The sequence below is a fragment of the Ptychodera flava genome, chromosome 1 (assembly GCF_041260155.1).
Source record: "Ptychodera flava strain L36383 chromosome 1, AS_Pfla_20210202, whole genome shotgun sequence".
NCBI classification, from domain to species: Eukaryota; Metazoa; Hemichordata; class Enteropneusta; family Ptychoderidae; genus Ptychodera; species Ptychodera flava.
The window spans coordinates 53,740,564-53,760,607 of record NC_091928.1 but is presented as its reverse complement, the minus strand read 5'-3'; the positions used below and the strand labels follow the sequence as shown (position 1 = coordinate 53,760,607).

Below are 20,044 nucleotides of genomic sequence, written 5' to 3'. Positions count from 1 at the left end.
TGAGAGAACATGTGTGTACTGTAATCTTTGCTCAGTTGAAGATGAGTTCTACTTTTCTTAGGTTTGCCCATATTATGATGATTATGCTAAAATACCTTTCTATTTTTATAGAAATTCTTTTTTCCGGAATTTTGTTCGACTGGTGCAAGTGGAAAATCGAAGTATAGTTCAGTTTGCATTATTATGCTTTCAAACATAGAGATGTACTTTGTTTGCAGAAATTCCTCAATTGTAGATTGTAGTGATGTAGTGACTTGTAAGCTAGATTTGAATACCCTCTATGTTCTGCCACAAGTGTGAACTTGACGGATTGTTGTACTATAGGCCGGATGCCAAAGCACGTTATGACTAAATAAATTATATAGAAGAATTCTACGCAATAAATTTGAAGTGAATTTGCCCTGTAGCTCTTGAGAAGATGCTATTTGAAGATTTGCATGAAATCACTTATGACAAGCAGGTCATGAGTCCAATCAAAGTGTAAGAAGTCACTGCACCAGTCCTCCTCACCCTCGAACAAGGTGTGCAGTTTTGTGACGATAGTAACGCTTTCTGTGATTACAAGTGACAAAAATGTACAGAAGACGCATTTCAGAAGAATAATTCTAACGAAACCAATATGAAACAATGCCCCGTTGCCTTTGGCCCCTGATGACAAAAGGGTGATAACATTTTCATAAATCTCAGTCTTGTTACTGTAGTGAAATGATAATAAATCTCCTACCACTGAAAGACAAGCCTCTTATGAGATTGCTAGCTTAAGGAAAACATAGAGATTCTTTAATCACAGGTTAACCTCATGTAATTTTCTGTAGTCTGCAGCTGTCGTACATTAGTTTATTTATTTATTTATTTATTTATTTATTTATTTATTTATTTGTATTTATTCGGATAACCAACAGGAGTAATTCCCAATTACAGTCTCAACAAAACATAGAACATACATAAAATACAGACAAACATTAATAATTTGACGCAAAGGACAATTACAAAGAACATACAAACCATGAATAAAAATAGTTCATTACATTAGTTTTAAAACAAAGTTAGACAAAGTTAAGACAAAGTTAGTGGAATGCCAAGTGTCCAATTAGTTTAAGGGAGGAGGCCATCGATACTGAGCTAAAAGGTCATATGTGTTGCGACCTTGCAATCACTGTATCCAAGGTACATTTAAATGTTGCAGCTATGTTGTCGAGACGCATCTAGATACCGTTCAGTAAAGACATTATTTGTAGAGGGAAAGTCACACAGGCGCAGTTCCAACGACCCCCTCCCTTTGACATAGCCGTTGTGTGTATGTAATGCAAAATGTCATTAATGGCAATGACTTTTAACGAGGAACATATTAATTAATTTGCTCACGATAACTTGGCATGTTTTACACGACGAAATGAGTTTACAAAGCTACATACTTTCCAGCTTAAATAACATTATTGAGAAAAAGAGCCCATTTCTGTTAAAATAAAATTAAAAATAGAAATGTTATCGAACACCACAGCTGATCTCCCTTTACAATTGAAACACGAATGCAGATATTTCCTTGACATACTTTCATCTTTATGTACCAATTGCTGCGTGTTGTGTTGTTAAATCCAGAGTTATATGCAAAAAGATGTAATACAGAAATACATAGTTGTTTATCATTTGCTGTCGAAATATTAACAAGGGAAAACTAATCAGCTTTCAAAGGCTTTTGGCTCAATATGGTATGTTAAAACATGTCGTACACAATATCTGCCTGCTCTACGGTTAAAGAAAAACGTAGAAAGAGCAATGTTCTGTGAAGATTAACAATTTAAGATGGCATTTGACATGAATACATATTTCATGGTTTATTAATTGATAGTCATAACGCCATCTTTAGGCACTTCTCTCTTGCACAATATATGAATTTTACTCAAACCTCCTGTAAAGCGGACAATTATGAAATATGAGTCGTGTCGGTGTTGACGTGACCGTCTGATACTATTTTTCAGTGCAGTAAACATCACACCAAACTGCTATTTTGGAGAGCGCCCTCCATCACTACACATCATAGATACAGTGCTGATATTACATAATTATCCCCTCAACTGACAAATTTTACCACAGATGTAGCAAGGAATGTAAAATGGTTAAAATTATAGATGCTTTATTTATCAATTGAATATGAACACAATGTCCAGATTTTTACATTGATCTATATACTGAAGCCATATCGGATACAACCTAAAGATATCATTCTGAAGACTCAAATTTATCAACGTATTTCTCATATGACAGTAGTGTATAATAGGCATACATATGTGGCTGAGTATAATAATTGAATGACATCTCTAATTATAATGTTGACACAAAAATGATGCAAATTAATTGAAAAGACGCTACCATCGAGGTTGTAACATCAATACTGCAAACATGCAAGCTAATATAATTCCGCTTCTTCCACGCAGTGCATATTTTACGCAGTTAAATTGGTTGTTTCATCTAGCAAGTACAATTTAATTGCGCATGTTATAATACGCAATCGACTGGTCCCCTTGCACCTAACATAAGAGAAGACAAAAAATAATCAAATATATCAAAGTCAGGTTTGCAAACATCATTTTCATGACGATAAAGGTCATACAATCTTCCGAAGGCAAAATTTGAGAAATATTTTGAGTATCTCTTTAATTGAATATTAGGGAACGCGAAAAAAGACTCATGTTAGTGTTGACGTGTCCATCTGTTAATACAGAAATTGTTTAGCATACAAGAAGTTTGGAGTTAGTTTTGTGTGACTGTGTTATATGTATTTAGCTGATGAATCGTGCAAGAAAGTACCGATGTTGAAACTGTTTGGATCTTTCTAGACAAATACACTGCACACTTATAGAAATTGCGCATTTCTGTCTTATATAGTATCTTAATAAACCTACAAGGCCATCCATGTAACCTGAAAAAATAAGTGTATTATATGTCTCATATGTCAAATTTCGTCCCACTGTTCTGGAAACATGATATATGCACTTCATGAGCCACGAGGTCAAAGACCTCGGACCTATTTTAGTTTGTTCTATTCAAGATTACTAGAGTCAGAAACTGAGTTTTGTTATAAAGCCCTCATTCTTCGCTCTTCCCTGGTGAGGGTTGGGGGCGCACACTTTGTAATACAAGAGATTGAGAAAAGCTCTCGAAATAGGGCTGAGTGGTATTTTGACTCAAGGCTTTATTGATTGTCAGAGCTTCAAGAAGGTTAAATGCATCTTATTATTATTTTGGGCCTGGACAGAGTTAACGGGGGGGGGGGGGGGCTTGTGCCATTTTGGGCAAGGTAACTTATTAATGCAAGTGTATGGGGAATGTTTGTAATTTGGTGCAAGCACTTTTGAAGGAGAGCATTGCGTTTCGCACAATTCCAAGATACAATATGACCCAACTATAGAAAAATATACTTTTTACCTATACAAATAATCATTCTCCAAAGTCTTTTGTGGACAAAATATCATTAAGATGATCTAATTAATTAATATCTATCAGTAACAATAACTTCCCAAATCAGTCGAGTTTGGGGCATAATCCTCATATTCGAGCCGTTAAAGTTCATAGTCTTATTCCTGCACTAATGTTCCGATGACACCATTGTTTAAAATTATCTTCCGTATTTAAACAAAGCGATGTCGGCATGTATACAATTTTATATGCCAACAATTTAGCCATTAAACAGACATATTGCCGTTCATCAGTGATATGATTTAAAACAGGAAAGTGTGTTATTCGCCTATATCGTACCAGTATATTAATGGTGCAAATACTGCGATATGATTGGTCGAGACGCGAAAAGAACCGTGGTATATTGGCGATATACCACGCCTTGCATACGAACTAGCTCTCTGCTTGAGCAAAAATCCGTTTATGTTGTTCCACGCCAGAATTTCAATACACTGTCATGATATAATTACAATAAATCACACCCAGCGACGATACACCACTCAATGCAACAATGGTTGCATTGCATCACTTTTGTCACAAACAATCCATTCTTGCTACCTTTCGGAAAATTTTATATTGTAATTTCATTAAGCTTATTGCTGTTTCACAATACCGGACAATATTAGATTTTAAATAATAATATTTTAATTATTAATAATTGTTGATAAAACATACTTATCTCTTTTTATACGTATTTGCATTAAAATGGAGATGGGAACGGTCATGATATTTTGTGTATCGATTTTAAGGAAGGTCACTATTTCTTATGCTAAAAGTTTTGGGAGGGTCACCATTTTCAATGCATTCAGTATTTGAATTACAGTGCCGGCCCATCCCCACCCCCCGCCCTATTAATTCTGTCCAGGCTCATATAATTATGATTTTGAAATGCTTGAAATATATCCAGTTTAAATCAACAAAACTTGCCGTGCTCAATCTGTGCCCTCATGCAAACTTCGGCATATTTACCACTCTTCTTCAGTTTTCTGAGGGCGCTATTAAACCACTCCAGAACAGCACTGTCTTTTCGCACTCCTAAGTGTGCACCATCTGTACAGTTGATGACATCACCGATCGGTTCAAGTCCGGATGGAGTGCCAGCCATCATACCTGCTTTCTCAAAATCATGTTCTTCTCCAGGCCATAAGCTTACAAAGGCTGCATCAATCTGACAATGCAATGACAAATGATATGCCAATCAAACTGAAATGAATGTCATAGATCAACTCCGGATTATACAAGGTTTAACTTACTGTGGTAACTTATCATTAAATATATCTACTTTATCTTTTCCCTATTTACATATTTTGTTTTGTACTTGTCAGATTCTCGTATGTCCAATTTTACATAACGATGAAAAAAATGCGTAGAGAGTCAATTTCAATGCGTAAATACGCACGATTTTTGCGTAAACGCGAACTCTGTTAACCAATATTTATTTTTATTCTTGTGTATTTAAAGTGGCACTCCCACTTGGTAACATTTTTAAAACATATCATTTTAATGCCAGCGGTCGATATTTGACGTGGCGACTGCGCGTGGGTCGCAAGATATCGATAAAAACATGTCCTCAAAAAAGTAAAAGTTTCCATTCCGGTGGTCCACCTAAATTCACCTTTCGAACATCGAACGTTCGGCACTGGGGCCATTGTCAACTAAGCTATGGAGTACGAGTCTACGCTGACGCTGCTGTACGCCACAGTACCACTCGCGTCGGTGATCGGTCATGCCCCATGGGAGAAAGCTGAGTCTTGCTGACTTTGGGAAAAAACGAAAAACAATTTTTTCTGATTCCAACAGAATTCGCATAGGTGACTAGCACAGATACGTGCGGTTGATACATGGCGGCCGCCGCGTGGTATGCATATATTACGCGGCGGCCGCTATGTATCGAACCACACCTGACCACAAGTACCTGTGTGGCAGACGACAAAATGTAGTCATCAGAGGCGGCTAATATTTTATACGTAAAAACTGATATCAATGTGGTATTTGTTAAAAATATAATACAACTGATTGAGAATAATGAAAACGACAACAAAAACTTACCTGCGGTAAAGGCAAAATGCTGTATACAAAGTCTTCGCAGTGGGAGGTAAATTAATTGCGTCGTTCGAACTTATTATGGACTCCCTAGAATATCGTCAATCAGCACAACAACAAACATTCGGGGGATTTCGGGTCATAATCAGAAACGATCGTAAAACTTCGGGATGTGAAAATACTCTCAGGAAATAACATGTTTTTATCGATATATAGCGATCCGTACGCAGTCGCCACGTCAAATATCGACCGTTGGCATTAAGAAAATGTGTTTTAAAAATGTTACCAAATGTTAGTGCCACTTTAAGATGGTACTTCAAGTACAAGGGTCACAGTAACACATCAAACTTTGGAAAGGGAAAAAATGGTTCACTATAGTAATGAAAAGGTGTGACAAATAAAATAATTACCTCGTTATTTCCAAAGCCGTGATGAAGATCTCTCGGAAAGGCAAATGAGCGCATGTGATTTAAACTCAGTGTATCTGCTCCTTTTACACCATTTACAACGAGACAGCGATGGTTACTATACCAACCGTCAAGAAAACCTAATATGAAAGTTCCAATTAGTAATTCTGTATGGGCATTGCGAAAACGGGCAAGGAAATGCATTCGAGAAGGGAATATTGAGAATTTATCGTTGCCATTACGGCCTGTACTTTAACAGGTAGCTGCAATATGCCGAAAATCACAAAGTGTGACATGAACGTATACACGACTGCCAGATGTTACAAGGTCTGAAATGAGTATCCCATTACTTCAGCATTTTTCAATGCAAAATTTGTGACATGATTTGAAAGGTAAAGGTGGAGCTACACGTTGCCAACAGTATTTTTTCAAAGGAATATTTCTCACTCTAAGATGACAAAGAAATCCCTTCATACTATTTTCAAACAGCAGAATATCTAAAGTTTTGTATGGCAGCAGTAGTTTACTCGAAGGATGAAGGGGTTGTATATTTAGGGGAAAACCCCTAAATTTTGGTATTGATGATAAAAAATTAGTTTAAGTCTAAACCTTGACACCATTTTCTGAAATGTAATATTTCGCTTATAGGAAGAGCATATGTAGAAAAAACGATTACTTTACTTTGGATTATCTATCCTCATTCTGAAATGGCATGGGTTGAAAGACTGACACTCATAAAAATGTTATAAAAATCACGAGTAGCAAAATCAAATGCCTCTAATTCAAAATGTAAGAATTGTATTGCCAAATAAAACAGTAGTTTTATTACATAGCATTTAAAGAAAATAATTTAAAAATTACAAAAAAAATGACCCAGCCAGAGTTGAGTTAAATTCTTTGGAAATCTTGAAATTGGGAGAAAGGAAAATCCAGGAAATTTGGTGATTTGCATACATTTGCACAAAGTAACACTTCTTAATCAAGCAACTTACAACTGCTTGACAAGCTAAAAAGTGAATCCAATCAATATTTTAATCTTGAGCTAACAAATTAATTTAAATTGAAAAGATATTTGAAAAAAAAAGTGATTTTTGAGCAATATACGCTCTGTTGGGTAGAGCGCCCCCTAAGTCAAAGCAAATTTCCAATATTCATCAACTTGCCTATTTTCTTGCCTCTAATGTCATTGGCCATGAAATTATCTGGATTTCCAACGGGAACGAAAAAGCGCGATTCTCCTCCATAATTCATCCAAGTGTCAGACAGCGCCAAGGAGTGTATTATCTCGCTGTTCTTCGTCACAGCACAACCGTCAAACTGTCCTGACAGTATTCCTGGCAAATAGCCCATGAGATTGGCCAAAGGAGAACGTTCTTCTCGTTAGTTTTGTTTTCTAAATCAAATACATATCCTGCTTCTCTCCACCAACAGTAACTTGATACACAAACTATTGTCCTTGTCAACACAATGCATTTTCACGTGATACGATGTTTTTGTTCACAAATAAATTCTTAAAGGGACTAAAATTAAGGTGTCATAAATTGTTTATGCTACATAGGCTGCTCTGACAAGTTAACAAATGAACGTTTCGATATGTATCAGAGTAAAACATGAAACTCTTCAGACATGACAAGGTATTCGAAAATATTGAAAAATATATCAAAATTAAAAACTAACGGAACTTCCACCCCAATCCATAGAGGAAGGCCACCTCCACCCAGATCCATAGAGGAAGGCCACCACACATTTTTAATCTATCGATTAGTTTGTATGGTATTGGCATTTACTTTTCCTTTGGTGCTCAAAAAAAAAACAAATAAAATTTTGTGAAAGTCTGTATGGAATTGCCTGAAATCGTGGTTATAAATTGACTCTGAAAATCCGTCCATTTGTTGCGTCAACGTGGTTTGTTGGCAATATAGCATGGTGCAATTCTTGATTCGCTCATACGATTAACGCTGAAGACTTATCTATGGATGCCGAGATTCGATGTCATCATTGTATTAACGAATGCTCGTGATGGCACACAGATCTCCCTTTTCGATAAGTCATTCTAAACTGTTTCAGAGTTATTTACCTACGCCTGCAGATTCCATGTCACTCTGAATACCACCGACATGACAGTGGTAGTAGGGGGCGTGCTGAACGATGCATTTCTTACCAGCTTCCCTGCAAACTTGAAACGTCGGAAAATGAACATAAATATTTCACCAAGTCAATCCCTTCGCTTATTTACAGGAATACATTCGCCGTGCATTTTGTATTAGGCCAAGTAAAAATAGGATAGTGTCGTTTAATTTCAGAATACGTCACTCGCGAGCTATTAGATATACTGTACTTGTCGATATGAGTTTGGTGGTTCTTAAAGGGACCATGGCAGTAACTTTTGATATTATTCATTACTTTCATTGTGTAAAAGCACTCTCCTTGTTTTCACTAAAGTACATTCAGATATTTCAAATATTAATATTATGCTTGCAAACACTTTGTTGTGATCGACATACTACCGTCCTGACGTTATTGTTGAAAATGAATTTTACTCCGGACGAAAATACAGCTAACCACAATCCTATGGGACATATCACCTGCACAGACGTTTCTGACAAGTTTAACGGTATACATGTCAGTGTTATTAAAAAGTGACATGGTAGACTATATGTGAGAGACTGGTCAAAGATAATGTAAACACTCAAAAGTTCAGGCAACGGATTTTAACAGGGTTTGCTCTTGCTACTCAAGCTGATTAGCCTTTTTTGGCTAATACAGTGTGAACACAAGTAGCCATATTTTTTCTTGAGAGGTAATGTCAAGGGTCACACACATATTCATCTCAAAGGGTCAAAGGTCATATTATAAACAGCATTATGATAACCAAATATTTCAGAAGTCTGCCACTTTCTCATCATCATATGTATCTTCAATGCTGGTTTAATAATTCAATAAAAATAATGCTTCGTATCAAAACTCATGTATGACTAATGAACACTACTTGAACTTCAAAGAAATTGTGAAGTACAAAAAAAATACAGAAAAGTCAGAGTAACCTCATGAACGTGGCATGGCATGACATGATCACACTGATACTGATACACGTCGTCCATGGCAAAAAGAGAGCAAAACTCAGTAAGAATTTCCGACCTAAGTGAACACAGTGTTTTACAAAGCTGTTTTTAAATCAAACTGATTTAAACAATCCCTCGATATAAAAGTGACATTTTGGTGACATTTCAGCGTGAATCATACCTTGAAATAAAATATAAACGTGAAACAAAGACATCATGTACGCTGACGTTCACGTTCAAGAGCATGGTGTGAACCGTGAACTGGCATGTACATTGGCTGCACGTAAAAGCAACTCTACTTTCCAAGATCAAACGGTCCCCGTCTTGTGGAAACAACAGCACAGCAGTGAAAATTGTAATGGTCACAGTAAAAGCTCTTCACAGATGAAAGGATGATCGCTAAAAGCAACTGAAATTGCATGTTTAGACTACGACAACCTCCCGGGACAACATACAGGACAGCGTGAACGTGAACAAACAATGGCGAACGTCACTAGAGTGGGACTATTCTATTTAGGTAACAGGGGACAGTTCGGAGGGGCACAAGAACATGTCACGATGCTATCACGGTAACTTCAATGTCCATTAATTTCTTTGCTCTGAAAAGTAATTTTACCAACTTGTACGACCCATTATACTCTGAAAACAGTTGCGGAGCTTACACTTAGATGAGTACGGTAGTACTATGGCGAAAGACTCCCCAAGAAGTAAAACAAAATGACGCAATACAACAGAACAATTGTAGAACAAAGTGGCCGAACGTACACATTTTGAGTCGCCAGTCTGGCGATTGTTCTGACCGTCTGAGTCGCCAATGAGTGAATCGATTCGCCATTTTGCCGTCTGGTGAGCGGTAGCGTGAACACTGTTTAAGCAGCATTGAGGTAAAATGATTTTGATATGATACTATTAAATTACCTTCATCCAGGATATCCACGAAGAAGCCTTTGATCTTATGATCATGCTCATCTCTGCGTAAGGACGAGAAGGAGAAAACCAATTTCTTTAATTCTGGTTCATATCATATTGAAATGCTTTTTGCGTTTTGTACAGTTTATTAGCCACGATACAGCAGCCGTTTTTGTTACCATCCTCCCGGTCAGGAATCCGAGGTCAATGTAGTAATTTACGATTATAAAGGGTAAATTTGCATTTAGCGGCCTTTTTTCTAAAGTACATCCAAAAGACGGAAGCTGCAGCGGCGTTGACAGACGAAGAGACGTTTCTTGGGGAATGTTTCTGCTTTCTGTTCCTCTTTCTATAAGCAATACACTCAAAACATGACCACGGTAACTAAAGTGAAAGAAAACGGTTTCTATAAATACTCATCATTAGGAAAAATTTGCATATAAGAGATAATGTTCAGTTGAAAAAAAAAACATATATGAATTCCCATTAAAGTTACGCATAATAAGGAAAGTCGTGTGTTTTATCTTACGCATAATAAAAAGAACAGTTGCAAAGGAGGTCGACCAGAAACGTATACGTCCTATCGTCTGCTTTTTCCTCAAGCCTACTCAATATCGTGTTTCCCATAGCTTTTCCCAGTTGATGGAACATTAACATAGATAGTGTTAGATCTTGACGACTATGTAACCCACGGATAATGGGATTTAGGAAACTTCCATAGCCGTGCTGTGTACAGAAAAGAAATAGGAAAGCGAATGAAATATCACAGTGGATATTGTGACTGTTATCAACAATATCTTTTCTGTACTATATAGCTTATCTTTGCCAATACCATGGAGATAATTCAGTGCATCCATTACGTCGCCAACAAACGTGCGCAAACACTTAAAGTTCTTATCGCAAAAATAATCTTCAAATCTATTAGCCAAACAACAAACAAAGAATTTATGATATATGAAATTTAATCTTACTCGGCTCGCATAACGCGATAGCATTGCACGGACCACCGGAAGAGGAAGTCGTTCTGACAGCACAGACGGAAGGATGCTGGGTGACGTAAGAGGGTTACCAAACGTGAGTCTGAATTCATCTTGGAGATCGTCATCAAAAAGTCGATGGCTTGCAGACACGTGGTCAAAGTTATAATCTACTCCAAACCCTGTAGAAGAACTAGCATCAATTACACTGTGCTCAAATTTGATGAGGACAGAAGTACATACAAAACACCAAATATGACAGTTATAAGACAAATAGTTTCAGATATTAAGATATTTTCGCAAAATGTGCTATGACAGTGAATGTGAACATTGCATTGTGCTGCAATCAAATCATCAAATATGAAGTTATTCCTATATTGTAGAATTATTGTCCGCAAAACACCCTGTAATTCCTCAGTATTATTGACTTGTGTCTGTGTATCATTGGGAGATTTGTGTTGATGTATTAGACAAAATGTCATCCATCCAAGCTTTCTCATTTTCATAGCTGTTCAAGACCGGTATCTTATCGCGAGGAATACTTTTGACACAGTAAATCATGATGAAAAAATATACATACCGTACCATACCACACAGTACCATACCATACCATAGTTTTGATTTGAGATATATCATTGTTATTAAAAGGGCAAATCTACATTTAACGAAGATTCTTGTAAATTCTCACCCACCCTGTTCTGCCTTACTCCTTGATACACGACCCGTGTCGACTTCTCAATACATGTACATAACCCTTTTACCTGTAGCCAGTTTATATTTTAGTCTGAAATTCGTTACTTGCTTGACACAACTAATGGAGAAGGCACTTACAACTTGCTGATTTTAAGACATAATTGAATTTACGTACTCATCTTTACAGCCTATTAGAACACCTAAGAAGGTTGTGCCATAATTGCATAAAAGATATGCTAAAAGATAGCAGCAATAAATAGTCAGATGCTATTAATTGTGACCTATTGACTTTGTTATTTCTGAATGTAATATCTTGCAAAACTCATAAAATTCAATCTTAGCATTACATTCTAGTGTAAGTTTTGAATTAAACTTACACCAAAGAAGTCTTACTATTTTATTTACCTCTAAATCAACCATTCCAACTATAAATATGAAGAGGGCAAAACTATCAGGCAAGCAGGTTTACAGTCTAAATTGCCTTAACAAAAAGTTAAAAATCTTGCCTTGATAAATACAGTCTTGCTAATTTTGCCACAAATTTGACAAATTAAGCTTAGACATCCTAAAAGATCTATATATCAAACTTGAAAACATATCAGAAGTTTCTGAGAAGATTACATCAAACAATGGCACAAATGGTATAAAATGCGATGTTACAATTGTTACTGTGTTGGTAGGTTGAGTTTACACGTTGACTCGCCTTGGCCTGCTGAGAGGTACTCAGCATTATGGAAGTACTCACTGCAAGAGACGTTCATAGTTCGTTGGTACTATATAGACTTTATTTCTTTGTTGACAAGCTTGACAGGTGCCATAGCCCAAGACAAGATTCTTTCATTGTCTAAATGTCTTGGGTTATCCGATGTTTGTTCAGTCCTCCTGCCCTGTTTGATGTATTTCCTGCCCTTATCAGTTGTATCCTTCACTCGTATTGTTTTAGAATGGGGGTTTGAACGTTATCTTCAAGGGGTGGTTTTACTCATACTTTGCTATTTTATACTTGCACAAACATTAAAGGTATACTGTCACCTATTTCAATGTCGCCACAGTTAACATGGAAAGAGAAAATCTAACCAATCATAGATTTTAAGTGGGTGGCCGCTTTTAAAAAACAGCGCCCTCACATGGACATTTTGAATATCAAGGAAAGCCCCTTTGACCATGTATGTGCATATTTAGATTACAGGTGACTGTATACCTTTAAATAATATGTGTGTCCAAAATGTCCTTTAACACTTTCATTCAAAATACCGAAGTAATAATGGCAGTGGGTTTTGAGTAATCTCAGTGTACGACGACCGGACAAACGGACGGCTCGGTACCATATCTATACAGATATATACATAGTCCACACACGCGAGAGCGACCGACACCGTTTGACCCCATAAACCCCTATTTCAATATATTCACGTGACAAATGGGATATAACTATGACCTGGTAAATCAATTTTATTTGAAAAGCCTTGCTGATGTGATTAGATTGATAAGATCAAACTTCGCAAATGCCAGAAATAGAGCACAAATTTCAAAAACCTTCATCGACTTGGTTACATGCAGATTTATAAAGTATCTTATAATCTTTTGAAACACAATAGAATTGATAATTAGACGATCTTTTGATATTTATTTCTCTGACGCATATTGCAAAAACTGAGGGTTCATGTACGTGTACGATACCCCTAAATCACAATACTTCAATTTCAACCAATTTGCCCGAGGTCATGGAAAAAGTGACCTTCATATTTTGATGGTGCGATTGAGCGATCGTTAACAAAAATGTAGATCTAAATTGTTTATTTTCTTGTCAAAAAAATTGATTGTGTCAGTTTCCAAATCTTGCAACGGAGCACACTAGAAAACGAGATATATATCGCTAATGCTATGTGAAAGGCAATACATTGAATGACTTACCTTCGATTACCTGACTTATGAAGAAGATGGCAAAGACGAGGCAGAGCTTCATTTTGTCAAAATGAGAGACATCCAATACCACGCAACAAAGACAGCGATATGTGAGCCGAAAACGGACGATCGATTGTATGCAAATTAATACGTAATACACTCTGACCTCTGCGAGAGTTGATATTTCACAAAGTTGTAGTGAGAGGCCAAACTTTGACATACGCGGTCTGAATATAGATGCTTGCATACGGTTTCAAAATTAAAGCTCCGTTTGCTGACAATTAATTTCGATGTATTTTTCACTATTTTTGGGTTATTTTTGCGATACATGTATATACTTCCTCCTTGCTCTATTCCGAAAATCAAGTAGAAATGAAAAGTGTCAATTTGTCAACACAGTAAATATGTGTGAATTGTCCGACGTTAACGATGGGAGAGCCGACCCTTTACCCTGATAAGAATAACATTTGAAATACATGAGAGAATAAGTGTATACTGTTATCTTTGCTCAGTTGAAGATGAGTTCCATTTTTCTTTAGTTTGCCCATATTGTGATAATTATGCTAAAATACCTATTTTTATAGAAAGTCTATTTTCCGGAAATTTGTTCGACTGGTGCAAGTTGAAAATCGAAGTATAGTTCAGTTTGCCAGATTTCTTTACTGTGCTTTCAAACATAGAGATGTACTTTGTTTGCAGAAATTCCACAATTGAAGATTGTAGTGAATTGTAAGCTAGATTTCAATACCCTCTGTAATCTGCCGCAAATGTATACTTGACGGATTTTAACACTATAGGCCGGATGCCAGAGCACGTTATGACTAAATAAACTTATGTAGAAGTATTCTACACAAGAAATTTGACGTGAATTTGCCCTGTAGATCTTGAGAAGATGCTATTTTAAGATTTGCATGTAATCAGTAATGACAACCAGGTCATGAGACCAATCAACGTGTAAGAAGTCACTGCACCAGTCCTCCTCACCCTCGAACAAGGTGTGAAGTTTTGTGACGATAGTAACGCTTTCTGTGATTAGAAGTGACAAAAATGTACAGAAGACGCATTTCAGAAGAATAATTTTAACGAAACCAATATGAGCCAATGCCTCGTTGCTTTTGGCCCGAAAACAAAAGGGTGATAAAAGGGTGATCTCAGTCTTGTTACTGTAGTGAAATGAGAATAAATCTCCTTCCACTGAAAAACAAGCCTCTTATGAGATTGCTAACTTAAGGAAAACATAGAGATTTTTTAATCACAGGTTCACGTCATGTAATTTTCTACAGTCTGCAGCTGTCGTACATTTATTTATTTATTAATTAATTTATTTATTTATTTATTTATTTATTTATTTATTTATTTATTTATTTATTTTTATTTATTCGGATAACCTACAGGAGTAAATGCCCGATTACAGGCTCCGCAAAACATAGGAAATACATAAAATACAGACAAACATAAAATTGACGCAAAGGATTATCATGGATAAAAAAAAATAATTCATTACATTTGTTTTAAAAAGACTAAATCTGTTAAAAATGTCAATACCCGAGCGCAATTTTGAAATATCTTTATAAGTGCTTAAAGCACGTGGCAAAAAGGAGTGTTTAAGCTGCGTTCACTAATAACGATTAAGGGGGCTGGAGGAATCTCGATTGAAATGTAATTTTTTTCAGATCCCCCCTCAATACCCTAAAAAATTTTCAAATGCCCCCCTCTATATGATAAAAAAAATTTCAAGTCCGCCCAAACTATCACAAGCCCGCATATTTGTAAAGGATGTACGCGCAGAAAAAAATTAACAGGTATTGCGCTGTTCCGCTCGCAGGTGTTCGATGGTAACTGTTATTAGCAGTTTGTTAGGTAATATTTTTACGGCAAGTTCTTAAATTGATCCAGTTTTAAAGGCATCGCTGAACATTTTGGATTTATCGGGCTAAGCCAACTTGAGTTAATCCAACTCTGGCCAGGTCAATTGCTCCTGCTGAAGAGCACACAAAATGACGATCATGAGAGAATAGGAAAATTGTGAATTCTGGCTAATTGCCATATTGTATAAAACTGAGCACAGTGACCTACCAAAAATTTGTTTCAAAAGTGCAAGACATATATGAACTAGATGCTACTCAATACTGACAATACTGGAAGGTTAAAATATTCCATCAGATAAATAATATTTTAATCTCTGAAATTTTGGGTGTAATAACGGCAACTTTAGTCACATATTTTTCATTTAGTCTTTACTATTCAAAGATTTACTTTTGTATTATTTTATGACAAGAATGTGAAAATTTTTAGAAAATCAAGCATGTTGACCCTATCTTTTTTCTTTAATATTTGATTATTCTCATATGCCAGGATTCAAAAAATCCCAATAACTTTTCAAGTCTCCTTGTCTTCCATGTGTTACTCTCTGGCCTGATCTTGTGTACAAGTATGTTTCACTGTCATGAGCGTCATTTGACTCAAACTCTTCTTCAACTACCATGTACATCAGAGTCAGAGCAATCTCTATCACTGCTCAGGTATGCAGTGACAGTGACACTGCAGTAGCAGGGCGGTAGCTGATAGTGACACTTCCTGTAGGGAGTAGCTGTATTAACTTTGATAATTTTGGCAATATTTTTTTGAGTTTATACAACTGTGTTCTTGGTCTACTCCCTACAGCATGTTGTACTGTTCAGTATTAAGCTTGCTATCACAACCTATGTATGTGTACCATGAACATCACTTCTTGGTCTTTTGGCCAGAGGTCCATATATCTTTCTTTCATGAATTTGACTTTGTTTGTGTACCGTCTATTTACTGTATGTTCTGTGCTGTTTTGTGTCTATGTTTACAACTATAGTCTTACAAAGTCTGACCTAGTGTTATTGGATTATGGATTGGTATAATTGCGATTATTTTGTATCACTGACAACTGACTGTCAGTCTGGACTCTAATTAAATTATCACCTGATACATATTTATACAGGCTTTGTCAATAGACTGAATATTGTGTGTTTGAGCATGCTGTAGGGAGACAGCAAGAAACTGTAGTTGATAAATTGCATAGAAATTTTGCAAAAATCATCAACAGTTGCAGCTTCTGCCCTGTTACTACGCTCAAGTTTGGTTTTGTACAACAAATCACATATGTTTAGATTTTTTCGGATAGATAGAAGTAATGAAATGTGACAAAATGTTTCTAGATTTTTTAAATTATTGCTAACATTACAACAATTGGATGGCATAAAAATGGTATTCATTTTTCATTGAATTACCTACAAAAACTTGGAATCGGAAAATGTATAACAAAAAAGAGTTTAAAAAGGTGGTAGGAATGGGGGCTTGGAAACTTAGGGGGGAATGATTGAAAAGATGGGTCCACATTTTCTCTCTCTTTCCTCAATTCCCTCTTATTGTACTATCCTAACTCTACACACATCTTCAGCCATCTTGACACCTGCTTTGGAGGAACAGTTGGTTAATGAAGGGATAGAAAGCGTTATTTACTAGGTTAGTCTATTTTTTCAATAACAACTAATGCCATTGCCGGGGCTCTAACCTAGGACCTTCAGCATGTGAAGCACTAGGCTCTCTCACAGCCCCTCGTCCGCTACGCAGCTCTCTTCTCAACCATATGATGATGCGCCCTCAATGGTCTTTCTAACAAGCGAGGCTCACCCACCCAGCAGGATTATAGAACTCAACTGCTGAGGGCGGTATTATGGTCTGAGGTGAAGCTGGCGACGGCTGAGAGAGTCTGGTGAAGTACTAACTATAACCAATAACTTGAACTCCACGAGAACGAGTTGCAGGAAGAGAAACTTAAGTTCGATATAAACATTAGGATGATAATGCTGTACAGTAACTTGATAATTTATAATACTTACTTTTAATGAATTGAAATTTCATTTAAGTATTTTCCTCCTTCATTGAGTTCATGGTAGTGCATTCATTGCTTTATTGTTTGTCTTGTTTTTTTGTTTGGTTTTTTGTTTGTTTTTTTTTTGCATTTTGGTGTTTTTGTGCTGATAATATTTTTTCATATGATTTGATGTTTTTGCACAGTTACTGGAAAACTGTGTTTAATGCTTAACACAATACACTTTATATAAAAGATGTTCATCACTTAGCACTGTATGAAATGCAATATTTCATTCATATTGTGGATGAAAACGTGAACAACTATTCGTTAAATATGCCACGAAATTTACATTATAAAAATTGCACATAAATGACAAAGTGAATCAAGTACAGAAGCGGAAACAATTGGCTGCCAATGTCACGATGTATCTCACTATCAGGGGCTTGTTTGTTCGGTTGGTTTTCTACCAATTGACGAACTGCATTCAAGTACAGAAAGCAGACACAATCCGCTGCCAATATCATAATATAGCGTCCATATTGTCACTAGCATAAACTCATATCTTCGTCTGGTTTGTGCATTTCTATTATTGCACATCAGCGGCAGTGGCCTCCTGAGCACATGTCGTGACATTAGTTTTGACACCGTTCAAAAAAATTGGCACAATATGGTGTTTAATGTGCAGTGTTGGGTCGGTGAAGGGGCTTGTTTATTGAGTATAAAAAGTAATCGTCGTGACAAATATTTAGTTTGACTTATGTTTATTGTAGGCGTTGAAAATATTATGTGAGTTTGATGTTTTGCAATTTCAGACATTTGAGCAGCAAAGAAGTCAGAAAGAGACAGTCTTCAGCATATGCTGGCTTTTTATAGAGTACACTGAAACAATATAGGTGCGAATTTTAGTATGTATGAGAAGTAATACAATGAAACTTACTTACTTACTTACTTACTTACTTACTTACTTACTTACTTACTTACTAGTACTTAGTTGCTTGCTTGCTTGCTTACTTACTTACTTACTTACTTACTTACTTACTCTACTACTTACTTACTTACTTACTTACTTACTTACTTACTTACTTACTTACTTACTTACTTACTTACTTACTTACTTACTTACTTACTTACTTACTTACTTACTTACTTACTTACTAGTACTCTAGTGCAATCCTGTGCCTGTTCACAGTTACGATAATTTACGTCATACTGTTGTCCTTCGTACTCCTCAATTTTATCCCGTGTCTCTGTTTGTCTCGTACGTAAATATCGTTTGCGTGTTCTAGAATTCTGCAGGTAAAGACGTCATTATGTATGTGTGTAGGCCTATGTCAATCCACCATGGGTAGCAGCCACCGGTTTTTGGAAACAAATGGCGATGAACTTTCGATATGGCAGGCATTTTTATCTCCGAAACAATCCTGATATATTTAATGTAAACTGCATATTTACCATTCCATAAGGTATACGATAAAACCTTTATGGCATGCGCGGGCCCTTCTGCCGTGCGTACGTCGCGTTAGTGGCGGCTATATATGCGCTACTACTCGAAATTATTTAATTATTATATATAATCTAAGTTCTTCTCCCACTTTATCTCAGAAACATTGAAAGAGATACAGCTAATGCACTCTAACTCATTCTGGTTTGTGCAGAACCTGATCGTCGGTTTTTATGTAAATCACTAAACAAACGAACAAACAAACAAACACTTGAGTAAATCGCCTGGATAAGGTCTCATTCCAACTTTTCCCCACACAGAAACTGGGCAGTTTGGATTATTCATACCTATCTTAATCCTACTGTTCATAATGTTTATGTCGTAAACACATCTATCGCACACTTTAAACACCTTTCCCGGGTTCTTGAACCCGGTTGGTCAAAATTGGCTGTTCTGGCCTTTTTGATCACCCCTCTTAAAATGCTTGGAAAACAATTAACATTAAAGTTTCATTAGCAATTAAGCCAAACACCGGAGACATCATGAGACACGAACAATCGCAACAACACCAATTCAAAGAAAAGTCAAATTGGACTCCACGAACAGCAAAAAATACAAAAACCTGAAAGCTATCTGAAGCTGCTAAACTCGCACTTCTAGAGATACCCTTTCAAACAAGGAAACAAAACATGTCGCGTGCCCAAAGAATCGCGATAAACCAGCTTGCAAACAGTAGACAAATTACCATAAAAACCCTTCGACAAGGGTCGGGTTTTGTCTTTGTCAACACAAAAGATTACGTACACAAATGCGAAAGGCAATTACGCAACACTAAGTATTATACACAACTAGCCAGTGACGACACAGAACAAACAGTAAACAAAGTACACGAACTATTAAACAAAATGTACGAGAACAAACACATCGATCATGATACTTGTAAGTATCTTGATCCAGAAAACATAAAATCCGTACCCCGCAGTGGTACTTATTGCCTAAAAATTCACAAACCTCGGCAAAATTCTAAAAGACACACTATTCAAAACAAAATTTACTGAAGTAAAGAAACAGAACAAACAAACTGAAACTGAACCACCAAACGGACTCACAACGAGACCCAAACATTAATATACTTGCCTCGCTACTCGAAGAGCAAGACCACTAAAATGCATTAAAATAATTTTTCACAAACACAAACTAAGGAAAGAATCTACACTGCGACTGATGAGAAACGACACTCGGGTTTCGAAACGCAAGCGTCAAAGGGCCACTCTATCAACTCTGTAACACAATAGGTCCGGCTG

The 20,044-nt window shown here is 36.4% G+C and overlaps 1 protein-coding gene across 1 annotated transcript; it reads right to left on the bottom strand.

Moving 5' to 3' along the window:
• Positions 1-7,037: 7,037 nt before the first annotated feature.
• On the bottom strand, positions 7,038-13,574 carry LOC139145712 (uncharacterized). The gene is made up of 6 exons (XM_070717027.1): positions 13,462-13,574; positions 10,849-11,036; positions 10,407-10,603; positions 9,887-9,939; positions 7,984-8,082; positions 7,038-7,240 (listed from the first exon to the last, which is right to left on the bottom strand). The coding sequence occupies exons 1-6, from the start codon at positions 13,511-13,513 to the stop codon at positions 7,038-7,040; spliced, it is 792 nt and encodes a 263-aa protein (XP_070573128.1). The 5' UTR covers positions 13,514-13,574.
• Positions 13,575-20,044: the final 6,470 nt, after the last annotated feature.

Coding starts and splice junctions, on each gene's coding strand:
- LOC139145712 (XM_070717027.1), bottom strand. CDS start 13,513: ATGAAGCTCTGCCTCGTCTTTGCCATCTTCTTCATAAGTCAGGTAATC. Junction 11,037..13,461: donor CATAAGTCAGGTAATCGAAG/GTAAGTCATTCA, acceptor GTTCTTCTACAG/GGTTTGGAGTAGATTATAAC. Junction 9,940..10,406: donor AACTGTTCTTTTTATTATGC/GTAAGATAAAAC, acceptor GTCCTTACGCAG/AGATGAGCATGATCATAAGA.